This window comes from Oryctolagus cuniculus, chromosome 14, assembly GCF_964237555.1.
Source record: "Oryctolagus cuniculus chromosome 14, mOryCun1.1, whole genome shotgun sequence".
NCBI lineage: Eukaryota > Metazoa > Chordata > Mammalia > Lagomorpha > Leporidae > Oryctolagus > Oryctolagus cuniculus.
This window is the reverse complement of record NC_091445.1, coordinates 64,605,752-64,625,672: the sequence shown is the minus strand read 5'-3', so window position 1 is coordinate 64,625,672 and position 19,921 is coordinate 64,605,752. Positions and strand designations below refer to the sequence as shown.

Genomic DNA, 19,921 nt, shown 5'->3' with positions numbered 1-19,921 from the left:
CGCCTCTCTCACAGGTAACACAGGTCAGCAAGCAACAGAAGGGTCAGGGGTTGCAAAAAGGACCCGGTTTTCAAAGTGTTACCAAGGGGCGGCCTATGAGGGAACGTATTTAAGAACCAGAACATGGAGAGCAAACAGGCTCACAGGCAGGTCTAGGATCTGGGTTCAGAGGTTTTAGCCAAGACCTTGACTCCAGAGCAAGATTGGAGTCTGAATGTGGGCTCAGCCGTGCACCAGCCGTGGGCCTTGTGTGAATTACCTAATGGCTTCCTGCCTTGGTTTCTCTGCCTGTAATAATGGAGACAATAGTAACTTCTTTGTAGATTTGTTATGAGGTAATGACAGAAGCTCCTGGTGGAGCATCTGGCCCTAATTGCAACCCACTGTCCTTGTGGTGGCCGTTTGTTGAGTGCTGGGGAGGCTGGAGCCAGCGGGAAGCCCCATGGATGAGCATGAAGGAAACCCAGGTTCTAGCTGTAACCCTACGACTTAGATTACTTAGATTGTGTCTTTCCTGTAAAATGGAGGCTTTCAATTCATTGATGTTTAAGGTTATTTTTCATTCTCAAACACTGTGATGCTAAGGGAAACCTTCAATTAAAATTGCTCCACCTTTAAGTCCAATTTTTTTCTCCTTTTATTTATTTATTTGAAAGTCAGAATCGGAGAGAGAGAGAGAGCGCGCATGTGCTTCCATCCGCTGTTTCACTCCCCAGTTGGCCGCAACAGCCGGAGTTGCGCTGATCCAGAGCCAGGAGCCAGGAGCTTCATTTGGGTGTCCCACGTGGGTGCAGGGGCCTGTGCACTTGGGCCACGTTCTGCTGCTTTCCCAGGTGCATTACAGGAAGCTAGCACAGCCAGGACTCAAACCAGCACCCACATGGACTGCCAGCACTGCGGGCGGCGGCTTAACCCAGTGTACCACAGCACTGGTCCCGTTCTTTTTTTTTTTTTTTTTTTTTTAAACCAAAATCCAGGGCCAGGCAGGGACCACGTGTTTATTACGTAGCTGCTGACCGATGAGAACTGGATGGTAGAATCGTCTCTGTGTCAACTACTAGGAACCTGCCAAGTGCAGGTCTGGGCAGGGATGAGACTGCAGTGGGAGCCCTAGAAGTCAGAGGACAGTGCCCCATCAGAAACTGACCTGAGGTTTCACTGGTAAATCTGGAAAGCTCAGGGTTTGTCCTATTTTTCTACTTCTGCAAACTGACCTCTTAATTAGACGGGAAATGAGGAAAAACAGTCGGCCGTGTAAGTCCAGTCCCCACCTCCATTGTGTTGCTGGAACCCATGCCCTAGGAGCCAGTCAGAGCACACGTGGCCCTGCTTCTGACTTACCTGGGAGACGAAGGCAGGCCCGTTATCAGACCCAATTACCTGAGGGAGACCAAATCGTGGGAAGATGTCCTCTATGGTTTTTGTTTTGTTTTGTTTTGTTTTGTTTTGTTTTTTTTGACGACCACTTTAGTGGTTTCTCGTTTGGTGGGGAAAGGCTTCCACACTCCCAGAGAAGGTGTCTACAAAAACTAGGGGATACTTGTTACCATATTTTCCTGGCTTAACCTCGGTGAAGTCTACCTCCCAATTGACTCCGGGTCGATTTCCCCGCAACCTTGTTCCTTCCAGCAGCTTGAGGCGCCCCCACTTTTGAAAGCAAATCCCGGCCCAATAGGGGGTATGGGCAATCTGGCACCAGTAGGAACGAGTGAGTCACCTGTCCGGTGTTCAAATGGACCTTTCGTTCAGTTGTCCACCTGTACAATTTTCCCCCAGTAGCTCCCTGGACCCAAGAAGTTTTAGAACTGAGAGGCCCCCCGGCCTTGGTCAGCACTGAATGTTGTGCTCCCGTATCTACCAGGAAGGTCACCGGGTGCCCCCCTACGTCAAGAGTTACCCTGGGCTCGGGGGGAGGGGGCTCCTCATCCTGACTTTCCTAGTTGTCTTCCCCCAAGGGCAGGACTGGAACTGTCTTTTTCTTAGTTTCTTGAGACAGCTTAGGGTAGTCCTTAACCCAGTGTCCCTTTTCTTTGCAGTAGGCACATTGGTCTCGTTCTACTCGGGGCCTTCTCTTGTCTCCCAGGGTCTTATTCTGTCCTGGCCTACCTTGCCCTGCACCCTGCACTACCATGGCCAAAATTTTGGTTAATTCTCCATTCTGCTTTTTGTCCCAGATGTCCTTCCTCTGCTCTTGCTCTTTGCGTAATCTTTCTTCCTTTTCCTCCTGTGTTTCCCTTTTATTGAAAATTTTATCTGCCTCCTTTAGTAGGTCCTGTAATGTATACCCTTGTAGCCCGTCCAGTCATTGTAATTTGTTTTGGATATCGGGAGCCGACTGTCCAATAAACGACATAATTACATCCGACTGGCATTCGGCAGCCAAAGGGTCAAAAGGGGTATACATGCCATAACCTTCCATTAAACGTTCTAAGAACCCTGCCGGCGTCTCTTCCTGACCATGGATAATCGCACGTACCTTGGCCAAATTGGTGGGGCGCTTCCCTGCCCCTTTGAGACCCGCTAACAGAGTCTGGCGATAGAGACGGAGTCGCTCCCTACCGGCCACGGTGTTGTAGTCCCACTCCGGGCGAGTCAGAGGGAAGACGTCCTTGATCTCGTTAGGCAGTTGAGTCGGCCTGCCATCTGCTCCCAGCACATTTTTACAAGCCTCTAATATGACTCGCTGTTTTTCCTCCATGGTGAGGAGGGCCTGTAAAAGTTGCTGACAATCATCCCAAGTGGGTTGGTGAGTGAGTAGAACGGATTCAATTAATCCGGTCAAAGCTTGGGGGTCTTAGGAAAAGGAGGGATTGTGGGTCTTCCAGTTGTCTAGGTCAGAGGCGGAGAACGGCCAATACTGAATCTGGCCGGCCACCGACCTTAAAGGAAATGCTTGAGAGGACCAGACACCCTCCGGGCCACCAGCATGTTCCCTCCGCAGCCGCAGGCAAGTAGAAGGTGGGGAGGAGGAAGGCTCTAACCCTCCCGTTTCGGTGGAGTCGGGGGAGGATGGCTCAGGGTGCTGGGGTTCCTGAACCAACTGTGGTGGGACCTGAGGAGGGTACGGAGGAGGAGGGTCTAAAAGTAGAGGATTTTCCTGAGTGTCTGGGAGAACTGGTGGAGTTTTAGGCATAGGCTTAGGTGGTTCATTCAGGAGAAGAAGGGAAGAAAAAGTGAGTGGCGCCAAAGGTAAGGGCACGAGTGGGGTTGAAGAAGGCCCGGGGCCTGGTTTCAGGGTCTGTGCCCCTAAAGCGGAAAGGAAAGGCTTAACCCATGTTGGGGGATCTCAGGAGAGACTCTCCCAGGTGACAATATAGGGCACTTGGTCCGGATGTCCATGCGGTCCTGGCTGGAAAACCTTCTCTTTGACCTATAAAATGGTAGTAAGGTTAAAAGTGCTGTCCCGCGGCCATCCAACCTCAAGGGAGGGCCACTCAGAGGTACAGAAAGCCAGCCACTTTTTCTTGCGCACTTCCACTGACTGGTTATGTGCCTGTTTCGTGACCTCTTTCCAACGTCCTAAAGTCAGACTTAAAGGAGTAGTTAGTTGTTGACCCATGGGTAAAACAATTGAATCGACAACATACAGGACACCGACTAGACAGACGAACAGGACAAACCACACAAGCCCTGCGGCAACTGATCGGCAACAAACCGAAAGTACGAATCAAGAGGGGAGCAGCCGACCACGGTTGGGTTCCCCGGGGAGGAGAGAGACCTGATCTCTCTCTTTCCCCCACAAAACTCTTGGAGCGTCCTCCAGAGCGGGACCAGGGGTCTCAGGGCACGTCTGCCTCCCCCGCTGGCCCAAGCGAAACAAGCCCTGTACAGGTACAATTTTTCGAAACACCGAAGACATACACACACACAACAGCAACACAAAACGAAAACTGAGCTAGCTCTTACCTCCAACCGAACCTGGAATTGAGTCTGGGGGCGCACCAATCCCAGACGAGCCCCCAAAATGTTAGACCCTTGGAGTGAGGATACTAACATATCGAGAGACACACCCCAGAGACTCAGAGTCCAGACCAGCTGATGCAAAAGCAAGAGGATTTATTCAGTGTCTGCGCAGACGGGCCTCCTGAACTCGGGAGTCCGGAGAGCGCCCCCAGTACAAGCCACACGGTTTATATACCCGCAGCGACCAATCAAAAGCACTATAGAGTCCATGCACACAGCAGTCCAATCGGCGAGCTGATCATGTGAAGGGCATGCGTCTTCTATCCAGTCAGCTATGAGATCATACGGGAGGCATGCACCTCATCGCCATTTTGTTGTTTACTTCTTTAGTAGTTCCTTTCCCTGCCAGCGCCACCTTGTTCACCCTGAGGGGGACGACTTCTCGCTCCCTTTGTTCCCCTTGTGGGAGAGCGGCGTCCGGCTTCCCACACCGTTATTTGAGTATTAGGAGGCATACAAACTGGGTTAGGTCTTAGCACAGCCAGGCACAAGTGTCGCAGCTAGCTAAGCATAGGGTCCCTTATTTTATAGCTGCACCTAATTTTTAGCTTTGGGGGAAAAAGTTTAGGGCTGTAATTTTAAACTTTAATTTTTGTTTGGGGCAAAGGTGACTTCTTGTTTTTAATGGTATTGGCTTAGGTCACTCCATCTTGGTTTGATTTTTAAGGTTCTTCAGTAACACAGAGGAGCCTTGGGGGGTTGTGAGGGGTGTGGATTAGTCTGAAGTGGCTGTCTTAGCAGTAGCACAGCCTTACAGTCCTGGAGGTCAGAAGTCAGAACTGAAGGCATCAGCAGGGCTGCACTTGAAGGCCCCGAGGAAGGATGCTTTCTAACCCTCCCAGCCTCTGGTGGTTCCAGCCTTTCCGTGGCTTCAGGCTGCTTTCCCTGCAGTCTCTGCCTCTGTGTTCAGATGGGCTTCTCTTCCTCTGGTGTCTTCTGCTTTTCTGTGTCTTAGAGAAACTCTCGCCTTTGGATTTAGTACTATTTTTTTTTTTTTTTGACAGGCAGAGTGGACAGTGAGAGAGAGAGAGAGACAGAAAGAAAGGTCTTCCTTTTGCCATTGGTTCACCCTCCAATGGCCGCCACAGCCGGCGCACCACGCTAATCCGAAGGCAGGAGCTAGGTGCTTCTCCTGGTCTCCCATGGGGTGCAGGGCCTAAGCACTTGGGGCCTCCTCCACTGCACTCCTGGGCCACAGCAGAGAGCTGGCCTGGAAGAGGGGTGCCCCGACCGAGACTAGAACCCAGTGTGCCAGCGCCACAAGGCGGAGGATTAGCCTATTGAGCCACAGCGCCGGCCCAGATTTAGTACTATTTCAACGACGTAGGATGCCTCCATTGCATGGTCCTTAATTACATCTGCAAAGACTTTTTCCAAGATCGCATCCATAGGTTCTAGGACATGGATATATCTTTCAGGGAGGCTACCATGCAACTTATCACAGTGCAAATAGAAAACAGAGGAAACATTTGAAAAGACAAGAAACAGCATCTGTACCCCCAAACCCATCCACTTGTGCTGAAGCAGAGAATCCCCATGAGGGCCTCAGTCCTAGCCACTCAATTCTGGCAGCTCTTTTCACAGTCGTTGATCAAAATGGTGTGAGGAAAAGAGCAACAGGGATCCAGGACCCCATTTTTGTATCTAAATATACCACAGCATGCTACACACTCCTTATTATACCCCCGGCTGGGTGGATGGATGATTCTCTGTAAGGGCCCCTTAAGAGGGCCTGGCACTGTGGCACAGTGGATTTAGTTACTGCCTACAGCAGCATCCCATATGGGCATCAGTTCAAGTCCCGGCTGCTCCACTTCCTATCTAGCTCCCTGCTTAATGGTCTGGGAAAGCAGCAGAAGATGGCCCAAGGCCTTGGGTCCCTGAAACCCATGTTGGAGACCTAAGAAATGCTCCTGGTTCCTGGATTCCCAACCCAACCCTTGTAGCCATTTGGGAATGAACCAGTAGATGGAAGATCTCTCTGTCTCTGTTCTCTCTCTCTCTCTCTGTAAATCTTCTGCCTTTCAAATAAATAAATCTTTAAAATAACATTTTAGAAAAAATAGTCCCAGAGAGAGGGAGCTTAGCAGAATAGGTTGGGGAACACAGCATGTGCAGCCTGGATAAAATCCCCAGGATGAACTGACCACACACAGTGCTTTCTCCTCCCGCTTTCCTGGTCTTCACTCCAAAGGAGACCACTCAACATACCTCCCCAGCAGTCAACAGACAGCTGGCTGCAAGAGCTGTGCTCCTACCCATACATGGCTGGGATTGTTTGAGTTGGCTTTTCCTTTTTCTTTCCTGCTTTCCTTCCTTCTTGAGAGAGAGAGAGAGAGAAAGAGAGAGAGAAACATGTAGAGAGAGCTCCCATCTGATGATTCATTCCCCCAAATGCCCACAATAGCCAGGGCTGGGCCAGTGCCAAAGCCAGAAGCCAAGAATCCAACCCGGGTCTCCTACAGAAATGGCTGAAACCCAGTCTGAAACCTGAGCCATCACCACTGCCTTCCAGGGTCTGAGCAGGCAAGAGGCTGAACCGAGGAGCTGGAGGCAGGTATGAAATCCAGGCACTCTCACGAATGAAGGCATCTTAACAGTAGGCCAAATGCTGTCCCTCAAATGGCTTTTGGTTTGTTTGTTTTTATTCATATTAAATATTTTATGTTTTTTATTAAATTAAATGGCCCGTTTAATTTAATGTGTTGTCTTCAAGTCCTGATTTTTAAAGATTTATTTATTTGTAAGGCAGAGTTATAGGAGAGGAGAGGCTCCCCAAATGGTTGCAACAGCCGGGCCTGGACCAGGCCAAAGCCAGGAGCCAGTAGCTTTATCCAGGTCTTCCATGTGGGCGCAGCATCTGCCACTGCTTTTCCAGGTGCATTAACAGGGAGCTGGATTAGAAGTGGAGCACACAAGACTTGAACCGTGCCCACATGGGATGCATGGCAGGCAGTGGCTTAACCTGCTACACCACAATGCCAGCCTCTAACTATTATTTCTTTTTACTGTAGTAAAATATATATAACATAAAAATTGAATTGTAATCATTTTTAAAAGGATTTATTTATTTGAAAGAGTTATGAGGGGGGAGACAGAGAGAGAGACCTTCCATTCTCTGATTCACTCCCCAAATGGCTGAAATGGACAGGGTTGAGCCAGGTTAAAGCCAAGAGCTGCTTCTGGGGACCAAACATCTGGGCTAACATCTGCTTTCCCAGGCACACTAGTAGGGAGCTGGATGGCAAGTGGAGCAGGCAGTGCATGAAACTACACACATATGCGCTGCCAGTGTCACAGGCAGAACCCCTAGCTACTATGCCACAGCACCAGCCCCGACTGTAAGCATTTCTAAGTGTACCAGTGCAATTCTGGCCTTACATGTGTGCACACTGATGTGCAACCATCACATCAAGCTTGGGACTTTGTAGTCTTCCCCACCTGAAAATCTTATCCATTGAACACTGACTCCCCGTTCCCTCCTCCCACCAACCCCAGCAATCGCCCTGCTACTTTCTCTCTCTGAATCTCAATAGTTGTCCTTTTGTGACTGGTGTATTTCACTTAGCATGAAATGATGTCTTCAAGGTCTACTCATGGTATCACGTGTTTCAATTTCTTTTCCCTTTAAGACTATTCCGCTGTTGGTAAATCCCACGCTTCATCATTCTGTTCACTCAGCAGCAGACACAAGGGTCGCCTCTGCCTGTTAACTTTTATGGATAATGGTGCTGTAAACATGGGGCTATAAACATCTGTTCAAGTCCCTACTCTCACTTCTGTTGCCTTTATTCCAGAAGCGGGCTTGGGTCATATTATGATTCTATGGTGATGTTTTTTGAGGCACCCTCATACCATTTTCCACGGTGTCTTCTCTCACTGTCCCCAGCAAGGCACTAGGGTTCACTTTCTCCAAATCCTTGCCAACACCTGTGATTTTCAGCTTTTTTTGATAATAATTATCCTAAAGAGTGTGAGGTGGTATCTCATTGTGGTTCAAATTTTTAATTAAAAGAAAAATCTATTTAGAAATAATAGGTGACTCTCTTTGCTGTCCTGTTATTTTTCCTGAAAACCATTTATGTTTAGAATGTCACAAAACAGGAAGGGTTTGATGTTTCATTTTTTATCTTCTGTTCTTTCAATTAACCCTATGTATTAATACCTATTTTGCTTTTTCACCCTGACAGAAGTTATTTTATATGAATACATTGCCATTATCTGGCTTTTGCACAGGACTTCCTAAATGATAATCTCTTCCTCCTGCCTGTCTAGTCACATCCTTCTTCCACCTCCCTATTAATAAGCTTTTGACTGCAGACCACAGACAATCCCAGGCAGTCAGTGGATGAAGCAGAATGGTGCCCCAAAGTCCTGAACCGCCAACTGGATAGCTCTGTCACTGACTCTGGGGGCAGCTGTTCAGAGCCAACTGAGGCTAAAAGAGAACTAATATAGTCATCAGCCTAAACACTACCACCCCCAGCCATGCACTGCTGGGCAAACAGACCAATATTAAGAAGCAGCGGGTGCAATTGTTTGTATCCTCTTGGTTATTTCCCTCTTCCAGGTTGCCTATGTTGTAGCCAAGTCAGGATGTTTTGACCTTCAGCCCCGCACCCCCTATAGTCTGCTCATCTCAGATCTGCCACCGTCACAACCATAAGCAGGAAAATGTTATCACCTCCCTTGCAACAGTTAGGGCTTCTTGGACAGAAGGTCGGTTACCAGAGTCAGGTAGAAAACTTTTTGAATTAGAATAGGAAACTGCTGAGGAGCATTGTGTCTGAGCTGAGATCTAAATTCAAAATAGTGACCACACAAGAAAGACAACTGGGACAAGCTGGGGATTGAGAATTAGAACTTGGGATTGGTTCTCATCTTGAACACTTGCAAGAGCTTCCATGACTCTGTTTACCCTTTGACAACAATTGTATCTACTTCAAGAGGACCAGGTGGGATGCTGTATGTGACAGTTTGCTTTGAATGTGATTAGTAGTTCTAACAGTGGCATTAGTAATTGGTGTCAAATACAAAACTGTAGAATTTTTCTTATTTCTATGAGTACATGTGGAGTTGGGAGAGGGTGGTGTTAAGGTGCTGTGATCACTGGAATAAGGTTTTTTTTGTTGTTTTTGTGTGTGTGTGGTTTGTTTTTTTTGTTGTTTTTTTTGTTTTTGTTTTTTTTTGTTTTTTTTTTTTGCCACTGCTCTTCTGTTTTATTTTCTTTGGTCCATAATTCCCAGAGGCTCACCTCTCTTGACAGCTACCTCTTCTCTTTTTTTTAACTTTTATTTAATGAATATAAATTTCCAAAGTACGGCTTATGGATTACAATGGCTTCCCCCCCCCATAACTTCCCTCCCACCCGCAACCCTCCCCTTTCCCACTCCCTCTCCCCTTCCATTCACATCAAGATTCATTTTCGATTCTCTTTATATACAGAAGATCAGTTTAGCATACATTAAGTAAAGATTTCAACAGTTTGCTCCCACACAGAAACATAAAGTGAAAAATAATAGATGATTTTTTAAATGATGATGAAATCAGATCAGACCTATTGTCATGTTTAATCCCAGTGAGAGTCAAATTGGGAATTGATAATTTCTTCTTTTTTTTTTTTTTTACAGAAGATCAGTTTAGTATACATTAAGTAAAGATTTCAACAGTTTGCACCCACATAGAAACACAAAGTGAAATATACTGTTTGAGTACTCGTTATAGCATTAAATCTCAATGTACAGCACACTAAGGACAGAGAGCCTACATGAGGAGTAAGTGCACAGTGACTCCTGTTGTTGACTTTACAAATTGACACTCCTGTTTATGGCATCAGTAATCTCCCTATGTACCAGTCATGAGTTTCCAAGGCTATGGAAGCCCCTTGAGTTCTCCGACTCTTATCTTGTTTAGACAAGGTCATAGTCAAAGTGGAGGTGATCTCCTCCCTTCAGAGAAAGGTACCTCCTTCTTTGAAGACCTGTTCTTTCCACTGGGATCTCACTCATAGAGATCTTTCATTTAGGTGTTTTTTTGTTTGTTTGTTTGTTTGTTTGTTTGTTTTTGCCAGAGTGTCTTGGCTCTCCATGCCTGAAATACTCTCATGGGCTTTTCAGCCAAATCAGAATGCCTTTAGGGCTGATTCTGAGGCCAGAGTGCTGTTTAGGACATCTGCCATTCTATGAGTCTGCTGAGTATCCCACTTCCCATGTTGGATCACTCTCCCCTTTATTCTATCGGTTAGTATTAGCAGGTACTAGACTTGTTTATGTGCTCCCTTTGACTCTTAGTCCTTTCATTATGATCAATTGTGAACTGAAATTGATCACTTGGACTAGTGAGATGGCATTGGTACATGCCACCTTGATGGGATTAATTGGAGTCCCCTGGTATGTTTCTAACTCTACCATTTGGGGCAAGTCAGCCTGAGCATGTCCCAAATTGTACATCTCTTCCCTCTCTTATTCCCACTCTTATGTTTAACAGGGATCACATTTCAGTTAAATTTCAACACTTAAGAATAACTGTGTATTAATTACAGAATTAAACCAGTCATATTAAGTAGAACAGACAAAAAAAACTACTAAGAGGGGTAATGTATTAAGTTGTTCATTAACAGTCAGGGCTATGCTGATCAAGTCACCGTTTCTCATAGTGTCGATTTCACTTCAACAGGTTTCCTTTTTGGTGTTCAGTCAGTTGTCACCAATCAGGGAGAACATATGGTATTTGTCCCTTTGGGACTGGCTTATTTCACTCAGCATGATGTGTTCCAGATCTTATTCCACTGGAATAAGAGTTTAATAAAACACAGACATTAAGCTAGACAGTGACTGTGTGCCACATACTAGATTTAGCACATAAGCAAGGAGTCCACAGAACTATCAGAAGGTAAATGAATGTAGGAATGTTTGGGTAACACGTAGACCACACACTTGCAGGTTCTGACTCCTCGTCCTCTGAGAAAAGGCCATTCACTGCCCAGGAACACCTGTCTGTGTGTGGGGAATGGGATGGAGGCTGAGGAAGAAAAGGAATATCACTTTTCTATTTGGTTTTGTCTCAGTCACATACTGTCTTTCATGATCATCCGAAATTTTATTTCAAGCTATGCATGTTTTCAGCAACTAAATTTTCTTTTGCTGATTATGCTATTTACACTAGTGTATGAAAAATGGAAGTACGAGAAATGGTACTTGAAATTAAGGTCTCTTTGAGGTAAGACAGGTGGCATTAGTTATAGGAGAAATGAAAGAGTATATACTGTATTATGAGAAATACCTTAAACTTTATCCTAAGAGCCAATAAGCCTCTAATGAGAGACTTAGGAAAACATTTTCGTACCATAAATTCATTCATCAACATATAACCACCTCAGGCAGTCTTATAATTTGGTCAATTTAGTTATGGCAAGCTAAGTGATTTTATGCAATCTGAAGCAAATGTAAGCTAAATTTGCTATTAAAAATAGCATAAAAGATAGAATATAAAGGGATAACAAGAACAGGTTGGCCGGTTCTAGTCCCAGTCGGGGCACCAGATTCTGTCCTGGTTGCTCTTCTTCTAGTCCAACTCTCTGCTGTGGCCTGGGAGTGCAGTGGAGGATGGCCCAAGTACTTGGGCCCTGCACCCACATGGGAGACCAGGAGAGGCATCTGGCTCCTGGCTTCGGATCAGCGAGGTGCGCCGGCCACAGCGGCCATTGGGGGGTGAACCAGCAGCAAAGGAAGACCTTTCTCTCTGTCTCTCTCTCTCTCACTGTCTACTCTGCCTGTCAAAAAAAATAAATAAATAACAGGTAGTTTTGGGTCCAGCACTGTGGCGCAGAGGTCAATCCTCCACCTGTGGCGCCAGCATCCCATATGGGCACCAGTTCGAGTCCCAGCTGCTCCTCTTCTGCCCACAACAGCCAGGACTAGGCCAGGCTAAAGCCAGGATTCAGAAGCTCTTTCTAAGTCTCTGACACAGACAGCAGAGACCCAAGTACTTGGGCCATCGTCTGCCTTCCCAGGCACATTAGCAAAAGCCGGATCAGGCGCACAGGATCAGGGACTTGAAATGGCATCCGATCTGGGATGCAGGCATTCCAAGTCATGACTTAACCCACGGTGCCACAACACCCACCCCCAGAAAGTCACAGGAACTTCCTCATCTGTCTGTGCTTAAGCCATTGGAGGAAGAACTCCATCTGTACAGGAGCTACAGACGTGAAGGTATAAAGGTTTAATTTGTAAGCATGGTGTTGATTTTCAAGCTCCTGGTCTTTAAAGACAGAGGGTTTACAAAAATACAACTGATCAACATACTCTGAGAATACAAGGCGGCAGTGTTGGGGACGTACGTGGTCACCACCATCTGAGTTTCACTGCTTGCTGATCTTTATTGCTTCCTCTACTTCAATGCACCGTAGCAGGAAGAACACAGTAGAAATGAGAAAGGGATCAGAGCCAAGGATAATGTACACTGACACCTTCAGAGCTTTTCTACTAAGGCACCTGGGCCAGCTTCCCAAGAGGAAATGGCCAAGAACACACACCACGCGTGCCAGGTGTTCTAGTCTTACTGTATTACACCTCACAACACAGGCCACCGGGCCAAGACCTAGCTGGGTGCTGGAGCTGCTGCAGTTGCCACTCCACCATCACAGGCACAGAAAAAACACAAAGGGATTGTCACAGTCAGGGCCACCGCTGCTGCTTCCGCTGCCAGCTCCTCCCACCCCTGCCCTCGCCCAGCAATGCAGCAGCCTGCTCCTGCCCTAAGAACTCAATTTGCGGTGAGAGACAAGTTCCCACATCCTGTTGAAGAGGGGCCTTGTACTCTCTCCAAGTGCTGAGGCTCAGCGGCTGGAATCCATCAGAGCCCATTGGCGGTGAGAAATTGACTCTGTTGGGACGCTCTTACCAGTGGATTTGTGATTGGAGGCCAGCGAGGAAGCTAAGGAAATCATTACTCCACCTACCATTTATGTCATCAATCATGGTGAGATCCAAGTAAACCCAGTCCATCAACCCTTAGGTTACTGCATATCATGGGAAGAAACGTGCCTGGCTTTAGAGGCACGTGTAGAGGAGTGTGGGTGTGTTTGGGGGGTGGAAGGGAAAGGTTCTGTTGTAGAAGAGGGAAAATAAAACCAACTTCCTGCTTTTACATCTCACAGGGGAAATAGAGTATACACATTAAGTATACAAATCGTAATTCATGAAGTACTTAAGTGTGTGTAGACAGTGCTAATGGGATGAACACCTTGACTGCAGGTTCTTGTCCGTAGTGGAACTTGCCTAGAGTTTGGTCACAGGCACCAAGTACTCGAGCTTCAGGCAGCTTCCCTTAACTTTCATTTTACAACTGAAAGTAATTACAGTGGTTTTATTATGTAATTTTTAACAATAAAGAGCTTTAAGAATGTTTGTTTTAAGAAGCAGCAATTCCCTTTACTAAATTCACTGGGTATAATAGATCAAGTCCCTTGAAAGACAAAAGACAGAGGCTGGCATTTGGTGCAGCAATTAGGACACCCCCACTTTGGACACTCACACCCTGTATCAGAATGCCTGGATTCCAGTTCTGGCTGCACTTCCAATTCCAGCTTCGTGCTAATGCACACTCTATGAGGCAGCAGGTAATAACTCAAGTACTTGGGTCCCAGCCTCTCACGTGGGAGACCTGGGTTGGGTTCTTGGCTCCTGGTTTTAGCCTGGCCCAGCCGCGACTGTTGCCAGCTTTTGGAGAGCGAACCAGTAGATGGGTGCTCTCTCCTTGTCTGTGTGTCTCTGTCTCTCTGCCTTTCAAACAAAATGTAAATTTTAGAAATGAAAAAAAAAATGTTTAAAGTGAAAAATTGTGTGTGTGTGGAGAAAAAGTGGAAGGCATGATTGTGGGAACCATATTGGTTCCTTTCTTTAATCTGAGCAGTACAAACCAATGAGATTATTGCTGGATGAATGTCTGAACTACTTGATTCTATCACAAATTTTAACCAGCCTGCTTCCTGCCTCAAGGGTGACAAGTTTCTCCAGCTTAGGAAGGATTTTTCATCTTCTCAGTCTTGCTGAGATGCCTCCTGCCCAGTGCTCGGTAGACTGGGTCCTCAGTGGGAGCAGTATGAGCCATCTCTTCATGGGTGCTGGGGCCTCCTCTGCTGCCTGCCCTGACACCTGCCTCCTTCCCTCTTCCACGTGCCCCAGTTACAACCTGCAAAGCCCTGGGCTGGACGAGGGTTGGATTCCTGGAACCTTTCTCTTTTACTACAAGCTCCGAGCAGCTGCATGTTGTCCTTTGCTGCTGCTGTACCTGGGGTCCTGATACAGGCAGTAGTAGCAGTAGGAGGAAGGAACCGGGTTCCATGAGAAGAGCCAGCCTTTCAGACCAAACAAGCCACGAGTAATAAATAATATTGTCTCTGATGTAATAATGAAAAAGAGAGCCTACAACAGTAAAAACTGATCCTTGATTTGTTCGCTGGAACAATTTGGGTAAACTGTTGTTATCCATGCTGCCTCCCTCCTGATTGAAGGCCTTACCTGCCATTATGTGAGGTCGTTTCATATCTTCTTCCATGGGTTCCAGCCGGAGTGGAACAGCAGCCACAGGGGCAATATATTCACTTCTTGCTTTAATGGCAAAAGTGACACAAACACATCTTACAGAGGCTCCAAAGTTATTTTTATTTTCATCAGTTAACCACGATTGATAGGTATTTTATTTCATTTTTTTTTTAATTAAAGATGAGAGTTTCGAGGGTGTATAACTAAGGTTTTTTTTAAGATTTTTTTTTGAAAGAGTTACACAGAGAGAGGAGAGGCAGAGAGGTGTCTTCCATCCGATGGTTCACTCCCCAGATGGCCACAACAGCCAGAGCTTCTTCCAGGTCTCCCACGCGGGTGCAGGGACCCAAGGACCTGGGCCATCCTCTACTGCTATCCTCCCAGGCCACAGCAGAGAGCTGGAGCGGAAGAGGAGAAGCCGGGACTAGAACCGGTGACCACATGGGATGCCAGCGCTTCAGGCCAGGGTGTTAACCCGCTGTGCCACAGTGCCAGCCCCTAAAGGGTGTATAACTTTAAAAACCATCTCTGTGGTAGCCTTGTTGTATACCATGTAGTCTCTATAAAGTTATCTGCAGAATTTAGAGTGTACTCTATTATTTTAAAAAATTAAAATCAGACTTTGTGCTAAGATAGTTTCAATCATTCAAGAGCAAGAGAATTAGCTCAGGATTTCCCAGCCTTGGAGCTGTCAATATTTTGGACTGTGCGTTCCTGTGGGCATCTGTCCTGTGCACTGTAGGACGAAATGTTTAGCAGTGTTCCTGGCTTCTACCCACTTGATGTCAGTAGCACACCACCCCTGCTCCAGCCCCTTTCCTCAGTGGGTCGTTTAACCCAAACACCCTTTGGGGGGGAAACTGCCCCCAGGTGAGGACCACTGCATTACTGTAATAGTCAAGAGGCATTTGAAAGCGTTGACACTGGGCAGGCACTCGGTGCAGCTTGGGATACCTAGAATTCGGATCGGAGTGCCTGGGCTGGAGTCTCGCCGCAGCTCCCGAGTCCAGCTGTCTGCTAATGAAACCCTCAAAGGCAGCCATGACGATGCAAGCGGTCAGCTCTCAGTCACTCAGGTGGGAGACCTAGACTGAGTTCCAGCTCCTGGCTTCATCGGCCACCCAGGGTCACTGTGACACTTGAGGGGAATGAACGCACTGAGAGGAGTTCTGTCTCTGCCTCTGTGTGTATATCTGCCTCTCACATAATTTTTAAGCCCTACAAATAATATGCACTATTATGTACCAACTTGCAAAATAAAAAAAAAAAAAAAAAACAGTTAATACTGAGAATATTTGACAACTAGGGTTGCACAGGTACCAGTCAATCAGAACAGTTACGGATGGGTCACACATCCAGCTGTGCTGTAGTTAGCAACTGCATAGCAGCCTGGAAAGAAGTAAGGTACAGATTTTGGGTTTCCGTTTGTGTAATAAACAGCAAAAAAGAAGGATGTGTGTTTATTTGCATATATTTGCTTATGTATCATTAATTTACATAAGAAACTGGTAACACTAGCTGCCTCTGGAGAGGGGATCTGGGGATGTTTCCACATAATTTATTCCTTAAAGAGGTCAATTCTGATAGTGTAAGGCAATATTACCCATACTTACTCAAGAACAATAGGCATAAATGTACTGTACTGACAAATGAGAATTATGAGTGCCCTACAACTTGTGAGCTAGGTTCAGGGCTTGGGGAAGGCTCGCTTTTCACTCCATCCCACAAGGATACATTGTTCCCACCTCTGCGATTTTGGTGGTGGCGGTTGTTAAATAAAAGAGAGCCTTTGAGAATGAAATGCGTATTCAATCTACAGTTAAATTGGAACAGGAGAGTGTCAGGGCTTTCCTTAGCATTTTTGCCTTTCTATCATTATCAAGAAAAATAATCTGGCTATTATTAAGATGAAGGGCGAAGGGCCAGCGCTGTGGCACAGCAGGTTAACGCCCTGGCCTGAAGCGCTGCCGGCATCCCATATGGGCGCTGGTTCAAGTCCCAGCTACTTCACTTCTGATCCAGCTCTCTGTTATGACCTGGGAAAGCAGTAGAAGATGGCCCAAGTCCTTGGGCTCCTGCACCCGCGTAAGCTCCTGGCTCCTGGCTTCGGATTGGCACAGCTCCAGCTGTTGCGGCCAATTGGGGAGTGAACCATCAGATGGAAAACTCTCTCTCTCTCTCTCTCTCTCTCTCTCTCTCTGCTTGTCCTTTCTCTGTGTAACTCTGACTTCCAAATCTTAAAAAAAAAAAAAAAAAAAAAAAAAAGATGAAGGGTAAACTGGAGGTTGAATATTTTATCTGGTGCATTTATTAACAGTGACAGTGATCAAACAACCTCTAAAACTATGCCATTATTAGTGATTAAATAGTTGTGGAGTTCAGGCTATTGATTTACCAGATATGTTAGTAAGCTCAAGGGCTCCTTACTGTTTTTTCAAGGTATCCTCCCCAGGAGTACGTTGCTTGCTCTTTGTCTCTCTTCCATCATGCAGGGAAGAGTTTTAAAGTGTGCATAAACTCAGACATGATGATTCTATCACGTTAGCCAATAGTATGTTCGCTCCAGGTATACTGATTTAAACTGAGGCTATGACACTTGTGATTGTAACTTCAGAATTTGCTTATCTGGGGAAAATTATGTCCTGTAAATCAGAACAGTGATACCAGACGGTCACTGAATGTGTTTTGCATGCTGTTTTTGACCTAAGAGCTTTACGTTTGTAAATGCATCTCATCATTATCTAAACAAAGTGCTGTGAGAAATGAGTTGTTTTCACTCCCATTTTAATGAGGAAGAAACAGCCTCAGGATACTTGTTAGATCACACGGCTGATAAGTGACAAAGTCAAGTTTCAACCCAATGGAAAATCCTGGAGCCTGTGCTGTTAACCTTGACACTGCACTGCCTGCTTGTTCTGGGTTGGCAATGCAGAGACTGAATTCCGATTCCAGATCTACCACTGCTATACTTTCTAAATTTAAAAGGATGGAGTCTAACAATGGGTTAGGATATTTCATCAGTTTCCTCTCGAGAAATCTAAGGTATGAAGTTGCTATAACTCAGTAGGGTGCCACTCAAACCCTCTGCTTTCCATTTCTTCATTAACGCAATGGGAGGGAGATTGGATTTGTAAGGTTTCATTTGCTTTATTAAAAAAGGAACCCACCTAAACACCAGGACAAGTATTTAACTTTCCTAAAAACCCTGTGGCTGGGCATTGCTGCATTATCCATGATGGAGGTGCACACACTGAGGCCCAAAGAATTTATGCTTCTTGCTTAACGTTAAATAGCTGCTCAAAGTCAAACCAGGCCATCTGGCCCCAAGTCAGTGCTCCAACCTCTTGGTTATGCAGCTTCCTATCAGGAAGCTGGAATAAATTATAGCTATCGAATGTACATTATGAACAGTGGAATGATGTAAGAAAGGAGCCTCTCCCAGAGACAGGTTTCCTTCCAGGTAAGGGTGAAGTTTTGCATTTGACCCTTCTTCTTGCTCCTGTGCCAAGGTCAGAGTGCTCTCCAACTAGGATCTCCCGGGAGGTTTAGGGAAAGACCCATCCTGTCCTGTTCCCCTCCGCACCCATACACCCAAACTCTTCCTTGTTCTGCTGTCTTCTGCCCGTCACCTTTGGGGCTTGCTCAGGGATTTGAGGATAAAGGGAATAAGGTAGAAAACCAGGTGTTCTCAGTCACTGAGACACAGCAGAGTAAACAAATGGTACCAAATTCAAACCGGAAATTGGTACTTGTGTTAGGTTTACTCCTCCTGCCCAAGTCCCTCCCCCCACATCCTACAAAGGCATCACGACTGGGTATGAAAAGAAACCTCTGACCAGGGCACCACTGCTTGTAAAATCACTATACAGAGAATGAAGTTCAACACCAACACTCATTCCCCAAACAGTTCCCAGGATCCTGAGGGGTCTGGTCTAGGTGTTGCAGGGATACACATGGGCAATGAGACAGTTTCCAGATTTTGGAGCCCTGGAGACACTTGAGTTTGCCTTCCTGTACTCACAGTTCCTGGCTGTGAGCCCCTGAATGTGCTACTGAACAGTTGTCATATTGAGCCTGTGTTGGGGGCCAGGTGAGCATTTTGCAAACTCCACCTCTAATATACATGACAATTCTGGCAGACGTGCCTTGTTACCCCATTTTATTTTGATGCCAACAAATGCACTAGGATTCAAAGCAGGTTCCACACTGTTTCCCTGTCATTCTCCTACAGTTTCAGCTCCACTTTCCTTTCCTGGGGCAACAGACTTAAAATGATACCGTCCTCTCACAACTGCCGGCTGAATGGGATGCGGCAACGCACAGCCCAGCACACCCATTTACACAGCAGTAGCTGGTTCTTGCTCCCATGCCGGTCCTAACACAGGAGTATGTAGAATTCTCTGAAGGGCCCTGAGTTAAGGACAGAGCAAGCCTTTGCAGGTGGACAGGATTGGTTTTTGGTATTTGAGTGGAGCCTGAAAAACTGAAATGTGTTTGGGTGTATGGCTATAAGGGAGTAGAGAAATAGAGAAGCATTTCCTAGATGAAATTTAAAATGTGAAAATGGAATTGGTCATGGCCATGTGTGTCTCTTCAGTGATTTCTTTTTAAAACCTCAATTTCTCAAGTAGTTCTAAAACAACTGGAAAATCTCAACTCCCTGCTTCTGAGAGAAGGAGCAGACACACTATGACTTCTCCCAGATTAAATGGGATTACATTTCCAGAGATGGTGGAATGCTGGTTATCCTTGCCAAGTGAGACTGTAACTCTAGGTGAGATGGGCAGTGACTCCACAGCAGGCCCTCTGAGAAACTAATACATGTCATTACGGAGGTGCCAAGACCCGTGGGACTGAGACTCCCAGCCAGTCCTTACTACTTGCTTAGTGCCTTCCCCACGGACATCCACACGGTGCCCTCTGGATAGAGCCAGTTCCCTGGAGAGCACGCTTGGCTGGCTCGTTCAGATGCAATTGACCATCAGCATGAAAAATAAATAACGAGAAAAACCCATGTTATTACTTGTAAAAATAAGTGAGTCTTTGCCACATCTCCCTGTCAGCAAACAGGCCTTAGATGTGGGTAGGAATGAGAAAACGCTTGCAAACCAGACTTGAAGCATGGTTATGGTGTATGAAGCGAGCAGGCTAAATTCACAGAACAGCTTACGTGTGTTCTTTAAGGGTAATTTCTCTTCAACAGTCTCCATGGTCAAATGTGGAAGAAGTCATTTGGGAGTCCCTTCCATACTCTTTTTTTTTTTTTTTTTTTTTTTTTTTTTTTTGACAGAGTTGCAGACAGATAGAGAAAGGTCTTCCTTCCGTTGGTTCACTCCCCAAATGGCCGCCATGGCCGGCGGTACACCAATCCGAAGCCAGGAGCCAGGTGCTTCTCCTGGTCTGCCATGCGG

General features: G+C 46.3%; 1 protein-coding gene across 10 annotated transcripts in view; it reads left to right on the top strand.

The window, feature by feature from the left end:
* FYB1 (FYN binding protein 1) overlaps nucleotides 1-19,921 on the top strand; it is a 180,966-nt gene that overhangs the window by 52,235 nt on the left and 108,810 nt on the right. Inside the window, exon 1 of one of the 10 annotated variants that reach the window (XM_008262139.4) lies at nucleotides 12,726-12,945. The exons of 8 other annotated variants lie outside the window; for them this stretch is intronic. In XM_008262139.4, coding sequence (XP_008260361.2) covers nucleotides 12,931-12,945 — 15 coding nt within the window. In that variant the 5' untranslated portion in view covers nucleotides 12,726-12,930. Of the gene's footprint in view, nucleotides 1-12,725; nucleotides 12,946-19,921 lie in introns of those variants that run through there. One more of the 10 variants, XM_070056662.1, reaches the window with a different exon arrangement.